Source organism: Quercus suber, unplaced genomic scaffold (genome assembly GCF_002906115.3).
Source record: "Quercus suber isolate HL8 unplaced genomic scaffold, Cork oak 2.0 scaffold_229, whole genome shotgun sequence".
Taxonomy (NCBI): domain Eukaryota; kingdom Viridiplantae; phylum Streptophyta; class Magnoliopsida; order Fagales; family Fagaceae; genus Quercus; species Quercus suber.
This window is the reverse complement of record NW_027069687.1, coordinates 861,380-877,811: the sequence shown is the minus strand read 5'-3', so window position 1 is coordinate 877,811 and position 16,432 is coordinate 861,380. Positions and strand designations below refer to the sequence as shown.

The window sequence follows — 16,432 nt, the reverse complement described above, 5'->3', positions numbered from 1 at the left end:
AATGTTGGGCAATGTCACAAATGGTTACAAGTCTCATATGGGCTAGAAATGATTGCTAATTTGATGTAGCTGCCTAGTTTCTTAGGACTTATGAGAATATAATTCTGCCATAGGAACAGGCTCAGCAAATTGAATATGAATGTGCAACGATCACTTTCTACAACTTTCTGCTATGTGTGATGTGCCCGGTCCAGTTGGATTTCTCAAATTTTATGCTGATTCTGGCCCAAATTCATTTCAAATTGGTGTCCTAGACTCCTAGTGAGTACTGACTCCGGACATTCATCTCAACTGGTCGATAACCCATGTAAGGGGGAAAGTTTAACAATTTTTTTTTTATTTAAAAGAATTATAAATTGAGGTCAAGCCTAAATACGATCGTAAGTGGCTTCCATTAAAATCAATAGATCGCGGGTTCAAGTCTGAAAATTAAAAGGGAAACAAAGAGGGTCTACCGTTCTAGTGATAGAACAATGCCGGCATTATTTATGGTGTCTCCTGGCTTGAAACCCCACCCAAGGTGTTAATATTTGACTTGATGCAAACATGACATGATGTTAACATGCTAGGGTCTATATTTAACCGGTTCAAATTAGATTTGAGTTGACATGAGATCAATTTGAGTTTGGCTGTGAAACACGTTTGAACCTGTTCGACCCATTTTATTGAAGGTTTTACCCTTCAAAACTTATGGTTGTAACTATTATATTTGGGTGGTTGGTAACTTTGTTTGAAATTTAGTTATGTACTTATACATTCTATAAAATGTGAAAAATTGCTAATAGGTTATTTGTGTCAGCATTGTTAGTTAAATATGTTATTGTTATTTTTTTTAATTTAAGAAAGTAGTATACTAGTTTTTGAGTGGACTATTTCACTCTCTGTCCATAAGATACCCTAGAATCTCCATGGATCGATATTGTGATTGATCAAACCTTTGCCTCAAACTAATGAGCCTACCACCCAAATAACCTCTTAGGTTAGGTAGATATGTTAACTTTGCCTCAAACCAATAAGCCCACCACCCAAATAACCCCTTAGGGTAGGTAGATATGTTAACTTGACTCTGTTCCTCATTTATTAAGCGAATTATATATGCGAGAATTATGTCAATCTGTTTTTTTTTTTCCCTGACAATTACAATGGAAAATGGAGGATTTGAATCATAGATGTCATATAAATATTAGGAGAAATCAACTTGTTTAATAAACATGTTGCATGTTGCAATAGGATTAAGAGACCCTAACATAATTAATAAACATTTGTTTACTTACACTGGTTTGGGAGGCAACCTAAGGTATTGCACTATATCACTATACCCTAGGTATTGCACCTAATGCAATAGTAATGAATGGTTGAAATTGAGAGTTGAAAAAATCAACTTTCAATCTCAACTATTAAATAAAAAATATTAAAAAAAGTAAAAAGTTAAAATTAAAAAGTTAAAATTGTAAAAAAAAAAAAATTGGGAAGAAAATGGGTTAATTGCACGGTGCAACTGCATATTGAATCGCACCGGATCTCAATCATTGTTTTGGTATCACAGTTAAACAACTTTAAACTTTTGCTGTTTCACAACATTAATAAAACTCGCGTCTTCCGTTTTGTTATCAAAACTACGGAATCCTACGCGTTACTTTCCCACTAGAGGTGTACTATGCACGTAGGTTGAAAAGCGTTAAAACGGGTTTGTTAAATACGGACGTATATAAAAGATAAAAAAATTTAACGTAAACCCGTTGCTGTCATAGACTCAAGGTGAGACACAACACATTTAAAATATTAAAATAATCTTAAATGAAACGTATTGCCCTCAAAGTTATTTTAACTTTTATTATTATTTTAAAACAGTACTCCAACAAATAATATTTTCACAATAATTTTACAACAAAGTTTAGGCGATAAATTATTATTGATTTCCATTTACCTACCATTAATAACTTGGCACCTAGTTTTTACTTTTTATTGTAAAATTATTGTGAAAATGTTGCATCTTTGCTTTATTTTTTATTTTATTAAAGAAAAATGCTAAGCCGACAAACTATTTTACAATTTTTTTTTTTTTTACAAACGGCTGATGTTGTAAGTGGTTATTACTTATTAGTAAGTAAAAAAATGATATTTGTGGTGGACCTCAATGAGAACTTGTAAGAATTTGTCACATCAACATATACAGATTGTAAGAATGTTGTAAAATTATTTGTGCCTTAGCATTACTTGTGAAATTCACAAAAAGTTAAACACAAAAGCTGTCATAACCTATTGCCATGCTTCACCACAATAGTAATTGTAAGTGAGTATATATATACTAGCCTCTTTTTTTCTTTTTTCTTTTTTTTTCTTTTTTTTTTTTTTTTGTAAATGTTAATAATTTGTATTTGTTATATTTTTTTTTTTTTTTTTTTTTTTCTTTTTTTTTTTGGTAAATGTTAATAATTTGTATTTGTTATAATTTAGATTTTTTTTAAAAAAAATTTCAAACAAATAAAAATAATAAACTTTAGAGATAATCCATAGCTGTAATTTCTTTTTTGAACATGAAGGGAAAAAAAATTCTAAATTTTAGGAATTTTCTTTCTGAATTCAAAATGAAATTTGTTATTCTAAATGAAGTTACATTTTATTAATGAGATTATTTTTGAACTACATAAAAGTCCAGTTGAAAGAGGGGAATCCTCTAATGGATTGGGTTCAAGTTACACCTAATGTAATTTTAAACAATGTTACACCACCCAATATTTTGTAATTTGATGCAAATTTTGACAAATCCATCGTTAGATTATATTATCTTTGTATATTCTCCATTCTTACAAAATTTCAAGGTGATCAAATATCAATAGTCATGTCATCAATTAGTAGTTTAAATTCAAGTTTTTGTAGTTTGAAATAATGTATAAAAGATGAGTTTATGGATCGAATAGTAAATTACATCTAATTGACATGAAAATTGACATCCATGTTAAGAATATATAGAATATGTAATTCAACGATTGAATTTTTAAAATATGAATTCAATAATAAGTTATTAAGTAATGTAATATTATTTAGAATTATACCAGGTAGAACTTGAACTCAACTATATATATATATATATGCGCGCTAAATGCTTACATATTTTTTATATAGTTGATAGATAGAAGTACATAACATGTAAATATGACTAACTACTATATTTTAATTTACTGTGAAAATATTATTTATACAACGTTTCTTCTTTTTTTATATATATTTCGTTTTTTAGGAGAATGTAAAATATTCATTCAAGAATGAAATTGAAGTATAACTCTGTTTTTGTCCCTTCGGGGACATCGATAAAATTGGAAGTCAAACTCTTTTTATATAGTCAGTACTTCGTAGATAGAAAAGCACACAACACGTGAAAATGACTAACCACCCTACTTTGATTCTTCTCCATTATCCACCTTAAAAAAAAAAAAAAAATAAAAAAAATAAAAAAATAAAAAACGAAGTCGTCTCTCAATCCACGTTCCACACCTATATATTAATATTCGCATCTTTGACACTTCAAAGTTCAAACAAAACCTCCAACGCACCACACCTTCCCAAGTCTCAAGCTCCCAACAATGGCGCTCACTGTCTCCAAAACACCAACAGGCAGCGAATACAAAGTCAAGGATATCTCCCAAGCCGTCTTCGGCCGCCTCGAGATCGAGCTCGCTGAAGTAGAAATGCCAGGTCTCATGTCCTGCCGCAGTGAATTCGGCCCATCTCAACCCTTCCAAGGCGCCCGCATCACCGGCTCTCTCCACATGACAGTCCAAACCGCCGTCCTCATCGAGACCCTCACGGCCCTCGGCGCCCAAGTCCGGTGGTGCTCATGCAACATCTTCTCAACCCAAGACCACGCTGCCGCCGCAATTGCCCGTGACTCCGCCGCGATTTTTGCATGGAAAGGCGAGAGCTTGGAAGAGTACTGGTGGTGTACGGAGAAGGCTTTGGACTGGGGCCCAGGTTATTAAATTATGCTTTAAGCTGATTGGAAAGGTGATGTTAGGAAGACTTTATGGTAAAAGTGTGTCAACTTAAATATTGAGAAATATTTGTTGTATAAGAGATGTTACGTTTACAATAATTTTATAATATTTTTATAACAAATCACAAATGGTTAGTTGTTATTGATTCAAATTTAAAACTAACACTAAGATTATTTTTTTGCCCCAACAATAACAACCAGTAACAACCTGCCACTTAGGATTTGTTGTAAAAATGTTGTAAAAAGGTTGTAGACATATCATTTCTCTTGTTGTATTACTGTTTTTTTTTTTTTTTTGTTTCTTTATAAGTGTGATGGTCACAGTAAATTTTAGGCGTTAAGTTGTTATTAGTTTTAATTTAAATACACTTTTGAAATTATTTTTTTATCCACTAATAATAGTTAGTAACAACTTGATACTTAATATTTATTGTGAAAAATATTGTAGACGTATCATTTTTTTCTTCTTGTTTTTCATTTTGATAAAAAATTATTATCTTATTGTAGATGACTAACTTTTCTAGTTCGAAATAAATCAAACAAGTAAAATAGTTGCACAAATGCGAATTTATATTGATGATTGCGGTATAATTTTCTGTGATTACAAAAGAGTTATCCTCTGATTCGATCTCCTTGCAAGACTTTTTGATTTGGATTTGTGGTAATGTGATTGTGACTTGAACACAAAATATCCTTCAATTTGGTTGAGGGATGGATCGAAGATTGCTAAAACGGAATTACAATGAAGCTCTGGCTATGAGCTTGTTAGAAATCCTTTGTTCTTCACGTTCTTCGTGTTCTTCGTGTGTTCTTCCACAAGAACCTAAACACGTGGAAGTTCTTCGGGGCTTTAGAGGCTTGAATCCGTAGAGCTTCACTGATTTGTGATTTGTTGATGTTTTCGGACACTTTAGGCTTGATTCCCGCAAACTTTTAGATCTAGGCGGATGATTTGGATGATTTCTCTTCGAATGTTCTTCGTATTCGAAGTTGAAGTTCTTGAAGTTCTTTGAGGCTTTAGAGCTTGGTTCCGGCAGAGCTTCTGGACTTCTGAGTGCTTCAAATGGTTTTGGTCCCCTCCAAATGGCTTAGGAAGGCTTCTATTTATAGGAGTTTTGGGGTAGGTAAGCGACATATGGCGGAGTCTGATTGGTGACACGTGGCAGAGCTTGATTGGTCTGCTTATGTCATCGCCTGCACATGCTGGACTGATTGTGTCATCGCTTACACGTGCGAGACTGCTTATGTCATCGCTTACACAAGCTGATGCATGATTGGTTCTTGTATGACACTTGGCGAATTTCTGTTGGCTCTTGAATAGTAATAGTAAAACTTAGAAGCAGCATGTGGCGCTTTGTAATTGGCTGCATTTTGTGGAGTTGGTAGTGTGACGTGTCAGCTTGTGATAGGTCGGGAATTTTCCTTCTCTACACTTATTTATTGACTAAATTGGGTTTAATTAATACTATATAAATAAAAGAAATAACTTTATTGTTTAAAATTTGGGAGTCTTTTCCTATTTGGCAACCTTAGGCAATCGCCACATTTGCCAATAGCATAGTCCATAGAGCCGGCCTTGTTAGGAATCAACACGTGGGATTCAAAAAAGAGGCAGAGTAAAGACAGAGACCAAACTTTGAACCTCTTTCACTAATACAATGTTAAATTATGGTGAGTTTTATCACTTACCCATTATACTAATACAGGTGGTGGGCCAGACTTGACTGTGGACGATGGTGGAGATGCAACTTTGTTGATTCATGAAGGGGTGAAAGCTGAGGAAGAGTACGAGAAGAGTGGGAAGTTGCCTGATGTAAATGGGTGTGAAAATGGGGAGTATAGGATTGTGTTGAGGATTATCAAAGATGGGTTACTTATGGACCCCACTAGGTATAGGAGGATAAAGGAAAGGTTGGTTGGTGTTTCGGAGGAAACTACTACTGGGGTTAAGAGGTTGTATCAAATGCAAGCTAATGGGAGCTTGTTGTTTCCTGCTATTAATGTCAATGATTCTGTCACTAAGAAGAAGGTATGCTTTGTTTTGAAATAAGGATGATTTAGATTTTGAATTAATGAAATATTATGTTTTTATGCTTTTTTAATTAGAAATGGGGATTATTTAGATTTTGAATTCATGATAAAAGATTATGTTTATGTGGATTTTTTAGATTTTTTAAATGGGGATGATTTAGATTTGAATTGTGTATATGTGGATTTTTGCTAAATGGAACTTGGTTTTGACTTTATTGTTATTTTCTACCATTTATGATCAGCAAATCATAGTGCTGAATAGACATGCTAAAAGGTCAAGTCAATTAGGTTGCGGGTCAAAACAAATCGAGTAAAAAACATGTCATTTTAAATAGGTTGAAAACGGGTGAGGTCAATCCGTTGCAGGTGGGTTGGGCCGACCTGAATTTTCACAAAAAAAAAAAACAAAAACAAAAACAAATACATGCCAAAATTTTGAAGAGAATTAATCAAATCAATCAAGGAAAGAAATTGCACCTAATACCCTTTTCTTTTTTCTCGTTAAGTGGGCATCTACTATTATTAGACTATTTATGTTACTATTATATATGTGAAGGGAAATTAAAGAAAAAAACAAAAAACATAAAGGTTTTCTTCTCCATTCAATTCTAATAGTTTTGAGCATGACTAAAATTTTTTACAACCATAAAAACAAAATCTTTCAGGTTAATAACTCACAGTTAGAATGCTTTTAATAAAAATTTAAAATTTGAGAGAGAGATAGATTGTAAGGAGCACCAAAAAGTATATATTTTAAGTTTACACACTTCAAATTCTTAGTTCACTAATGATATGGATTTTTGGACTTTTTTCTTTTACTTTAGTTGTGTTTTGTGCTAGTTAGACTTAGTGTTACTAACTTGGTCTTAGTATATAACTATACTACTTAGTATTTAACTTAGAGTTAGAACGTTTAGTAATGTAGACATGTAGTTGTAGATTCTTTTGTATTTTTTTCCTTTTAATAAATATTTTTTTTTAATAAATGGGAGCATGGCCATAGCTACTGGTGGCTACTAAATGACTAGCTAGGTAGTTCCAATGTAGTGCTTTGTGCCTTTATGTCTACACCTAACACGTTGGCATGTAGTCTAAATATTTTTCAGGAAAAATAAAAATTAAAAAAATGGGTCAGGTCTTTGGTTAGCTAGGTCAGGTCGGGTTGGCTCACAAAAACAAGCAGGTCTCAGGTTGGCCTGTTTTTATTTGGGTTTAAAAAATCAGGTTCAGGTTGAGTCATCAAATTTCAGCCCATTATACCATATTTAGTGCTAAAGAATAGCAAACAAGAATAGACACAAGAAAAATGTTATGTCTAAGCGGTGGTTTCAATATTTTCACAACAAATTCTATGTGATAAGTTGTAATTGGTAAGTAAAAAACTAATTTAAGTGGTGGTTTCAAATTAGTACCAATAACAAAGTAACATCTAATATTTGTTGTGAAAATATTATGGATATAGTACTTCTCATAAACACAAATTGAAAAATTAGGGACCAATGACGTGACAATTCTTGAAAAATTAGGACACAATATAGACTACTAATTAATTAATACATATCATTAGATTTGTTTTATTTATTTTTAGGCATCATATTTTATGTTTATGTTAAGTTTTGAGAGTATATAACAACTATCAAAATTTACATAGACAACATATCTAAAATCAAAGGAATTTTTAAAAATAAAATATGTATTTTTCCTCCCTAGTCCCAAAAACAGTGAGGACATGCACGCAACAATAACACACATGCAAGAGTATCCTTGGTGTGTCCAGGTTGGGCCAGGGACACTCACTTTGCAGAGTCCCTTTTTTTTCGATGACTCAAGACTTTATTAAACAACAACTATACAAAACAATAAGCTTCCTACCTTCCTGATAATATCGTCAAAACAAAGAAGGACAACTACCCAATACAAAAGAACCAAAACATAGTCCATGCTTCTCAGGAGAATTAGAGACTTGACAAGGTCAATATAACTTTTGGGTAGAGATGGCAAGTAGTGGTTTTTTTTTTAGGGAGGGTTAAGGGTTTTAGCTTGAAAATATTCTGATTTCTGTTAGGGTTTTCACTTCGGTATACTGTATTGGGTCCAGTTTTTTGATCATTTTATTATTCTAGTTCCATCTCATCAACCAAACATATTGCTAATGTGAGTAGGCATGGTTGGTCGATCGGTCTAATCATGGAGTCGTTGCATTCTTTTCTTTTTTTTTTTGTTTTTTTTTGTTTTTTTAATTCTTTTTTTTATGAAATCTTGATATTTACAGTCAAATAGCATTTCTAGTTTGTACAGTTTTAGATTTGTAGTTTGTATAGTTTTAATTAATGTAGGTTTAATCTATGATGCATAGAGGTGAAAAAGGTAGGTCTTTTATATTTTGGTTTGCTTCACACAGATCTTTTTTGTTTTTTTTGGTCACCTTTTTAAAGTTTATAATGTTCTGTTATGACGATGTTAATGCAGTTTGATAACTTGTATGGATGTCGACACTCACTCCCTGATGGTCTAAAGAGAGCCACCGATGTCATTATTGCTGGCAAGATCGCTGTTGTCTGTGGATATGGAGATGTTGGCAAGGGTTGTGCTGCTGCTCTCAAGCGAGCTGGTGCTCGTGTGATTGTGACTGAAATTGATCCAATTTGCGCTCTGCAAGCCCTTATGGATGGCAATCCGGTCCTAACTCTCGAAAATGTTGTCTCAGAAGCTGACATTTTTTTGACCACCACAGGGAACAAGAACATCATCATGGTTCATCACATGAAGCAGATGAAGAACAATGCAATTGTGTGCAACATTGGCCATTTTGACAATGAGATTGATATGCATGGTCTGCAAACTTACCCCGGTGTAAAGCGCATCACAGTCAAGCCACAGACTGATCGTTGGGTGTTCCCAGAGACCAATAATGGTATCATTGTTCTTGCTGAGGGACGTCTTATTAATTTGGGTTGTGCAACTGGGCATCCCAGCTTTGTCATGTCTTTCTCTTTCACAAACCAAGTCATTGCTCAACTTGAACTTTGGAAGGAGAGGGGAACTGGCAAGTATGAGAAGAAGGTGTATGTTCTATCCAAGCATTTGGATGAGAAGGTTGCAGCCCTGCATCTTGGAAAGCTTGGGGCTAAGCTTACCAAACTTACTCCTGCTCAAGCAGCATACATAAGTGTTCCTGTTGAAGGTCCTTACAAGCCTCCTCAATACAGATACTGAGTGAAAAAAGCTGGGGAGTGCTAATTATTTGTATTATCGTTCTAAACTTTGTTGTAGTTTCATTGTTTGAAACAGGACGAGCTATCTGGTTGGCGTTTCTATTCTGTAATTTATCAAGTTTGTCATTTAAATGAGCAGATCCTTTGTTCTGTTCTTGAATTTGAGTACTATTGTTAAGATTGAGCCCCTTAAATTTTCATGTTTTTTTATTTGCACTGCTACCAAATGGATACAGCACCATTTTGAAATTTCTGTTCTTTTTTAATGAAGGTTTGTTAGATCTTTCAAAACTATATAGGATCCAATAACAATTCTATTGCAATAGTTTGATTCTCTCCATTTGTTTCTAAAAATGAAAACAAATACCATTTTATGATTAAGATTGGATTCGAAGTATAGTCACCAATATGATTTTCAGACCCGAATCGTTCAAAGAATTACAGAAGAGAGAGATTTAAGGTTTTCAAAGTTAGACTGAGGTTCAACCAAGGTTGAACTGTGATGACATCAAAATTAATTTATTATTAGTTAAAATATAAATAAATGTTTTAAATATATAAAAATATGGAAATTTACCATAAAAAAATATATATCAGTTTAAACAACTTTCAAATGAATTTTTGTTATTTTTATAAAATGAATAGAAAATAATAAAATATAAACAAGCTTTAAAATTTTTGGCATATTAATCTTTCAAATAAAAAGCATTTTAATTAAAAATAAAATCATTTTTAACATAAATTTACGAATTTATTATTCACATGTAATGATGTAAAAGCATAATTCTTGAACACAAATGAATTTAGCAAATATTATTAAGTAAATAGTAATAAAATAAAATGTAAAAATATTATTCTTGTAAAATTAAAATAAATAAAATATAAATTCCATTGGTGACACAAAGAAGCCAATTAGTTCAGTGGTTAATGTGCTGGACAAAGATCTTAAATGAATGATTAATATGACTGTCATAGTGAAACATATTTAAAAAAATGTTGAACATTTGAAAAGGGTATAATATTTTTTTTTTTTTTGGAAAACAAAAGGGTATAATATTTTAAAAATAATTTTTATTTATTAAATTGTTAGGCCTTAACTAAAATTTTTATATCGTAAGACATATAGATTCTATCCGCCAATATAAGATTTTCTATTTTTTTTTTTCCAAGAGACCTTACTTTTTTATTATTATTATTTTTATGCAATATCATAAAACAACATATATACAGATTTCCAATCAGGTGAGATCCAGGTTCATCATATTCGTTGACCAATTTTTTTCAATAGCTAATTTTTACTGGCTAATTTTACATAAAGCTATTTCAGCATGTAATTTGGTTATGTTCTAAAAAATTGAAATTCGAAAAGTGTTCTACCAAAAAAAAAAATCGAAAAGTGAGATTCTCTGTTGATGTGCACCTCTCAAAGTTGAATAATTTATTGACATGCATGGACATATCTAATAATAATCACTGTTTTAAGACCTCTAGGAAGTAGGAACTAAGAAGTAGAGAGTTAACTCCTTGGGGATTGGGGCCAATTAATATCTTAGGACAATCTGCTAAGAACAATATCACGTAAAGTAGAGGTTACTAGTTTGAATGTACCCTTTCCCTGGCCATAATGAAAAACTTATTTTTTTTTAAAAAAAGAAAAAAAGAAAAAGAAAGAGAAAAAAGCCCTTAAACCTTGCAAAAGGGTGTCTATATAAGGAACTAATTGAGAAACACTTTGCTCAAGGTTACTTTTATTCTTGATTTTGGCAATAGTTCAGGATCAACTATTAAGCAGCAGTGGCAACCATCCAGTATGGTCATTGGCAACTATTCAAGAGTCTGAATGTAGCAAATCTTTTGACTGCCTGAAAATTTGCTCTACCTTATACCTGTATGCTCCAATTTTCCAATAATGCTTCGGAGTTCGGACACCTAATTGCACAATACGCTAATGTGGTTGGTTGTAAGCGGTCAATAAAACTGGAGGGTCTATCTAAATAGGAGTAGTAGAGTGGGCAGAACTGCCAACCATTTATAGTCAACTATATCAGCATGTTGGGCGTGCCCCTAGAAATATTATTAATTTTTTTTTTTAATAATTGGGAGCCAAATGCCGAACACCCAAGTTGGATATTTTTAAGGACAAAATTTAATTATAAAATTAGTTGTAATCTCAGGTTACAAACTTATTCAATATTTTTTTATTAGAAGTAAATTTTAACAAATCCATCATTAGATTACAACTTCTTCTTATATTCTTCATGCTTGTAAAATTTCTAGAAAAATTAAAGATCAATAGTTATATCATCAATATATTATTTAAATTACTATTTTTTTAGTTTAAAATTATGCATAAAATATAAACATATAAATTATATGGTAAATAATATCTGATGAAAAACTCTTTTGGTTAGTTAAAGAGAAAAATGGGAGAATAGAAAATGTACTTTATGTAAATCTACTGTTATACCCTTATATTACATAATAGGTAAGGAATAATTTATATTATATTAATTAAATAATTAAAATATTACTTATTATTAATTAAAATAACATTTTTTAAAAATTTACATATCATACATATTTATTATATTGTATTATATTATATACATACATACTGTGCGGGTCGCAAATGAGGCCAATGGGCTCAGCCCCACTTGGGCTCACAACTTATTTGTTTGTTGGGCTGAATTTCCTACTATGGGTAGTTCTACAACTAAGGACTCAATGAGATCACTTTTCTCTTTCTCGGCAACACAATCCTTCCTCCTTCTCCCCTCGGATTCTCTCTATTTAGTTTTTTTATTACCACTGTTCTCTCCCCTCCCTTTTCTGACCAACCTTTCTCTCTTATCCTCCCCTCTTATTTATAGTGCTCAGCCCAGGCGTAGGTTATCAATGCTCTCATAGTTTGTGCAACAGAGGGTCCAGTAGGATTTTCTCTAAGTGGGAGGTCAGGTATGGGTGGCTTTGGGACTTGGTTCCCACCCCCGTCGGCAGCTCGGCAGAGTTGGTGCGCGCTTAGCGCTACGGAGGGTCCAATCAGGGGGATGATAAGTGAGAGTCTAGGCCTAGGTGGCTTTGGGACTTGGTGCCCACTTCAGGTTAGAGCTAGGTAGTGGCGCTTAGAGGGCCTTCTTTGAGCCAAACAAAGATGATGCGCCGTTCACTGACACTTCCGAACATGCTCGGTAAAAAATATGCCGATCATAACTTAGTAGTGAAGCTCGGCACCCCCGAGCTGTGATAGCAAGGGTTGGGCCTTAGGGCGAATGAGGATTGGGCCCAATGACTCTGCGTTTGGAGCGGAGACTAGGGGCTGAGTGGGCCCAACAATTCGGATGCCGCACACATACATATACATACATACATACACACACACACACACACCACACACACACACACACACACACACATATATATATGTATGTATGTATATAAGAAAAAAAAAGGAAGAAAAAAAAAAAAGCTAAACCCGTTATAAAGAGAGGAAAAAAAAAAAAACAAAATAGGAAGATTTGGATAGAGAGAGTTGTGGAATACTGGAATGTAGTGTAAAGGGGGAAAAAAGAAAGAAAGAAGATGCATGATGGGGACACTGTGGCGTAGTTGCTGTTTAAAGAGAGGCAGAAGTATAAGATCATGGCTGAAGCAACATTTTATAGAAATCAACCCAATTTTATCCCCATTTTGGGGAGAAAAAAATTTTGGTGGGCCTAGGGAGAAAACACCTGAGCCCCACCACTTTTTTTTCCCTCCTCCTCCCAATCAAACAACCACTAAAAATGTTAGCTCTCCACTTTTCTCTCCTAAATTTTCCATCCCCCTTAAAATCTCTCCAAACAAACATACCCTAAATAAAGGAAATGGTTATTCTACCATTGTTCCAACAATCATGGCATGAGCTACACAAAATAACCTTCATTCCTCTCTTCCCTCTTCTTTTCCTTTTCTCTTTTCTTTATGTTTTCAAATGCATTAAAAGTAGAGGAAAACCCAATTTACCTGCATCTCCACCAAAGCTACCAATCATTGGCAACCTTCAGCAGCTTGGCAAACTCCCACACCTTTCTCTTCAAGCCCTCTCTAAGAAGTATATATGGCCCTCTAATGTTCTTATACTTTGGTCATATACCAAACTCTTGTGGTGTCATCTGTAGATATGGCAAGAAAAATGATGACAACACTGTTGAGAAGAACAAAATAATTAGGAACCACATGAATTGTCCCAAACAACAAAAATCAAGTATAAAATTATAAATGCAAGGACAGGGGTAGAAAAATAGATATATTATGCAAGGGCCTAGTTATAATTGGTAATCTTATTCCCTAATATGAAATAATTAAAAGTATGTATCTCCAAAAAGAAAAGAAAAGAAAGTAATATATTAAAGCTAATGCCAAATAGAATCAAGAGAAAGAAATTAAAAAGAACGATGTTATTGATGAGGTTTCTAGGATGAGTTCGATTTTCGTGACCCCCCCAAAAATTAACCAATTTTTTTTTTTTCAAAAGTGAATTAGAACAATCTTTTTATTTTTTTCACTTGGTTCTATCGTCTCTCTCTCTCTCTCTCTCTCTCTCTGACCTACGTCTGTCTCTCTTTATTCTGTCGTTATTCAAATTCTTGGGATTGTGTGTGTTTTTTAAAGTTCAAGTGCGTCTGTATTGATTTGAAAGTTGTGAAATGTTTAAGGAGTAAATTAGTCAATATAAAAGTTTAGAGGGTGTCTTTGCTATTTTCTCCAAAGATTAGGGGGTGTATGGACATTTTTCCAAGTTTATTATTCATTAGCTTAAAATCTTGCACTATTTTTGGATTATTACTATCTTTGTTTATTATAAACTTGACTTTTTTGCAATGATAAACATTTATTTCATGCATTTATGATTTATACCATCTTAGCAAAAACTAGCGTCTAAGCACACATTTTTTGTTTTTAAAGGTTAACAATTTCCTTTCATTATAATTTGAGATTTGCTGCATTTTTTTATTACAACAATACCCAAGGGTGTGATGAGAATTATATACATAAAAGTTTTTTTACTCACAAACACATAATATGATCACACCTCTAGGTATTTTGGTGATTGAAAAATGTAGTAACCTCTAATTATGATGAATGAAAATTAATAACTGTTTAAAAAAAAAAAAAAAAACTTAGAAGAGCCTTTAAGCACGCTCGTGACTGCTTCCTTATAGCATTCACATCAAAGATGTGAAAATTGCTAAAATGCTATTTTATAGCTCAAAACACTAAAACAAGCTCTATATCAATTGTGCCAAATCTAAAACATTTTAGCAATTTGCTACAGTAAGTTGCTACTAGCAACTAACTGTAGCAAGTTGCTATGTTTATTTATTTCTTTTTTTTTTTTCCCAATTTCTCTCTTGCCAGGTCTCTCACTCATTCTCTATCTTTTCTCTCTTTCTCTTTCTCTTTCTCTCCACCTCTCTGTCTCTCTCAGTCTCCCTCTTTCTTCAATTTGGCTCTAGCGGCAAAGCCATAACCAACACCATCTACACTCACCTTAGTGCCAGTCATCTCCAAAAAGTTGTCTCCATTTTCTTTGTTGCTCCAATACTTTTCCTTTATTCCCTTTACACCAATCTCTTCCAAATTTGTTTTTGCAATCACGCCATTGTTGAAGCTTGGAAGTTCAAGTCCGATTTGGTCACCTTCTCCCTTACACCACTAGTGTTTCTCCTGAACTGGGCGCCCATTTTTTTTTTTTTTCGCTTCTCTTTTCTGGTTTTTCTCCCTTTCCCTCACATACCCACAAAAAACTTTCCCCCAAAACACATACCCACAAAATAAACTGAAATTCCTCCTTGTCGTCGCCGATTCAGCGACGCTTCTGCTCGGCGACGCACCCAGCGACGCTTGGACTCAACGTCGCACCCAGCTTTGATTCAGCGACGATCCCAACATCACACCCAGCTTCACTTCATCGACGTACCGGCGATGCCCCGACGACGCTAAGGCGACACACCGACGACGCTAAGGCGACGATCCCAGCGTCATACTCAGCGTCGCTTCTGCGACGTACCGGCGACGCACCCAGCGATGCTTCGGCTCCCACCTAACGATGCTTCGGCTTCCCTTCGCCGGTTCAACCGGTGACCCTTTGCCTTCCCTTCACCGATTCAGGTCTTTTTCTTCTTCTTTTTTTTTTTTTTTTTTTTTTCTCTTTCTTTCTCCTTTTAAGTCCAATGCTAATCTTCTTCTCTTTTTAAAATGAATTCTTAGTTTTATACTTATTGGTTATGACTGATTCTTTGGTTGCAAATCTTTTTGGAATTTAGGTTTTTATTTTATTTTATTTTATTTATTTATTTATTTTATTATTAATGAAATTCAATTCTGAACCCTTTTGTTATACTAGCTTGGGTGGGTGTGTTGTTTTCTCTTTTTCTTCTTCTTCTTCTTCTTCCTTTTTTTTTTAATTTTTTTTTTATTTTTTTTAATTTTTTTTTTATTTTTTAACGAGACTCGGAATCGGTGTTAGCGGTGGCGACGAAAAATTTGCCTAACTTTGTGCAAGCTAGCAATGTAGGAATAATTGACCATTGCGCTTGCTAACGCACTAGTTCTTCCCACAGACGGCGTCAATTGTAAGGACGAGATTTGAGCACTTCTACTGTTGAGTGAGTGGACTCAAACCCAGCTAGTCCAATACAATGAATTTGTAGAGAGCGGGTTCAAGAACAAAGCCCTAACAAGCGGACAATGCCCAATGCAGTGTTTGCCACCATCGAACGCAGATGGATCGAAATTATCCTCCAAAATTTGTCCTCGGCCTGGTCCGAGGAGCTTGATAATGGTCCCTCTCCCATGGGAATTGTCCTATTTTCTGATCTGTTTCTTTCCCTTATATAGTCCTCCTCTAACAATCCATTTCCTCCACTTGTTGATCATCCATGACTCTCCCTGACAACCCATCCCATCAGCCATCTTATCAGTCCCCCTGTGGGTTGCAGCAACCAAGGTAGCACTCCTCAGGGGTCGTGTCTCCATTAATGCGGCCAAGGGCTTAGGTGGGCGCACTTAATGTGGAGGTGACAGTTCATCTTGGGCTTGCTCCTCCACCATGCTTCCATGGTTGACACGTTGTACTTGTTCCTTCTCTTTTAGGTGTTCAAGAAGGCTGCTTTTGGTGGTTCGTCACTTCTTCCTCCCATGGTCTTCGTTG

General features: G+C 34.1%; 1 protein-coding gene across 1 annotated transcript; it reads left to right on the top strand.

Annotated features, from left to right (window-relative positions):
• Positions 1-3,508: 3,508 nt before the first annotated feature.
• On the top strand, positions 3,509-9,309 carry LOC112002113 (adenosylhomocysteinase). The gene is made up of 3 exons (XM_024034270.2): positions 3,509-3,972; positions 5,701-6,023; positions 8,495-9,309. Exons 1-3 carry the CDS (start codon positions 3,585-3,587, stop codon positions 9,239-9,241), a joined length of 1,458 nt encoding a protein of 485 aa, XP_023890038.1. The 5' UTR covers positions 3,509-3,584; the 3' UTR covers positions 9,242-9,309.
• Positions 9,310-16,432: the final 7,123 nt, after the last annotated feature.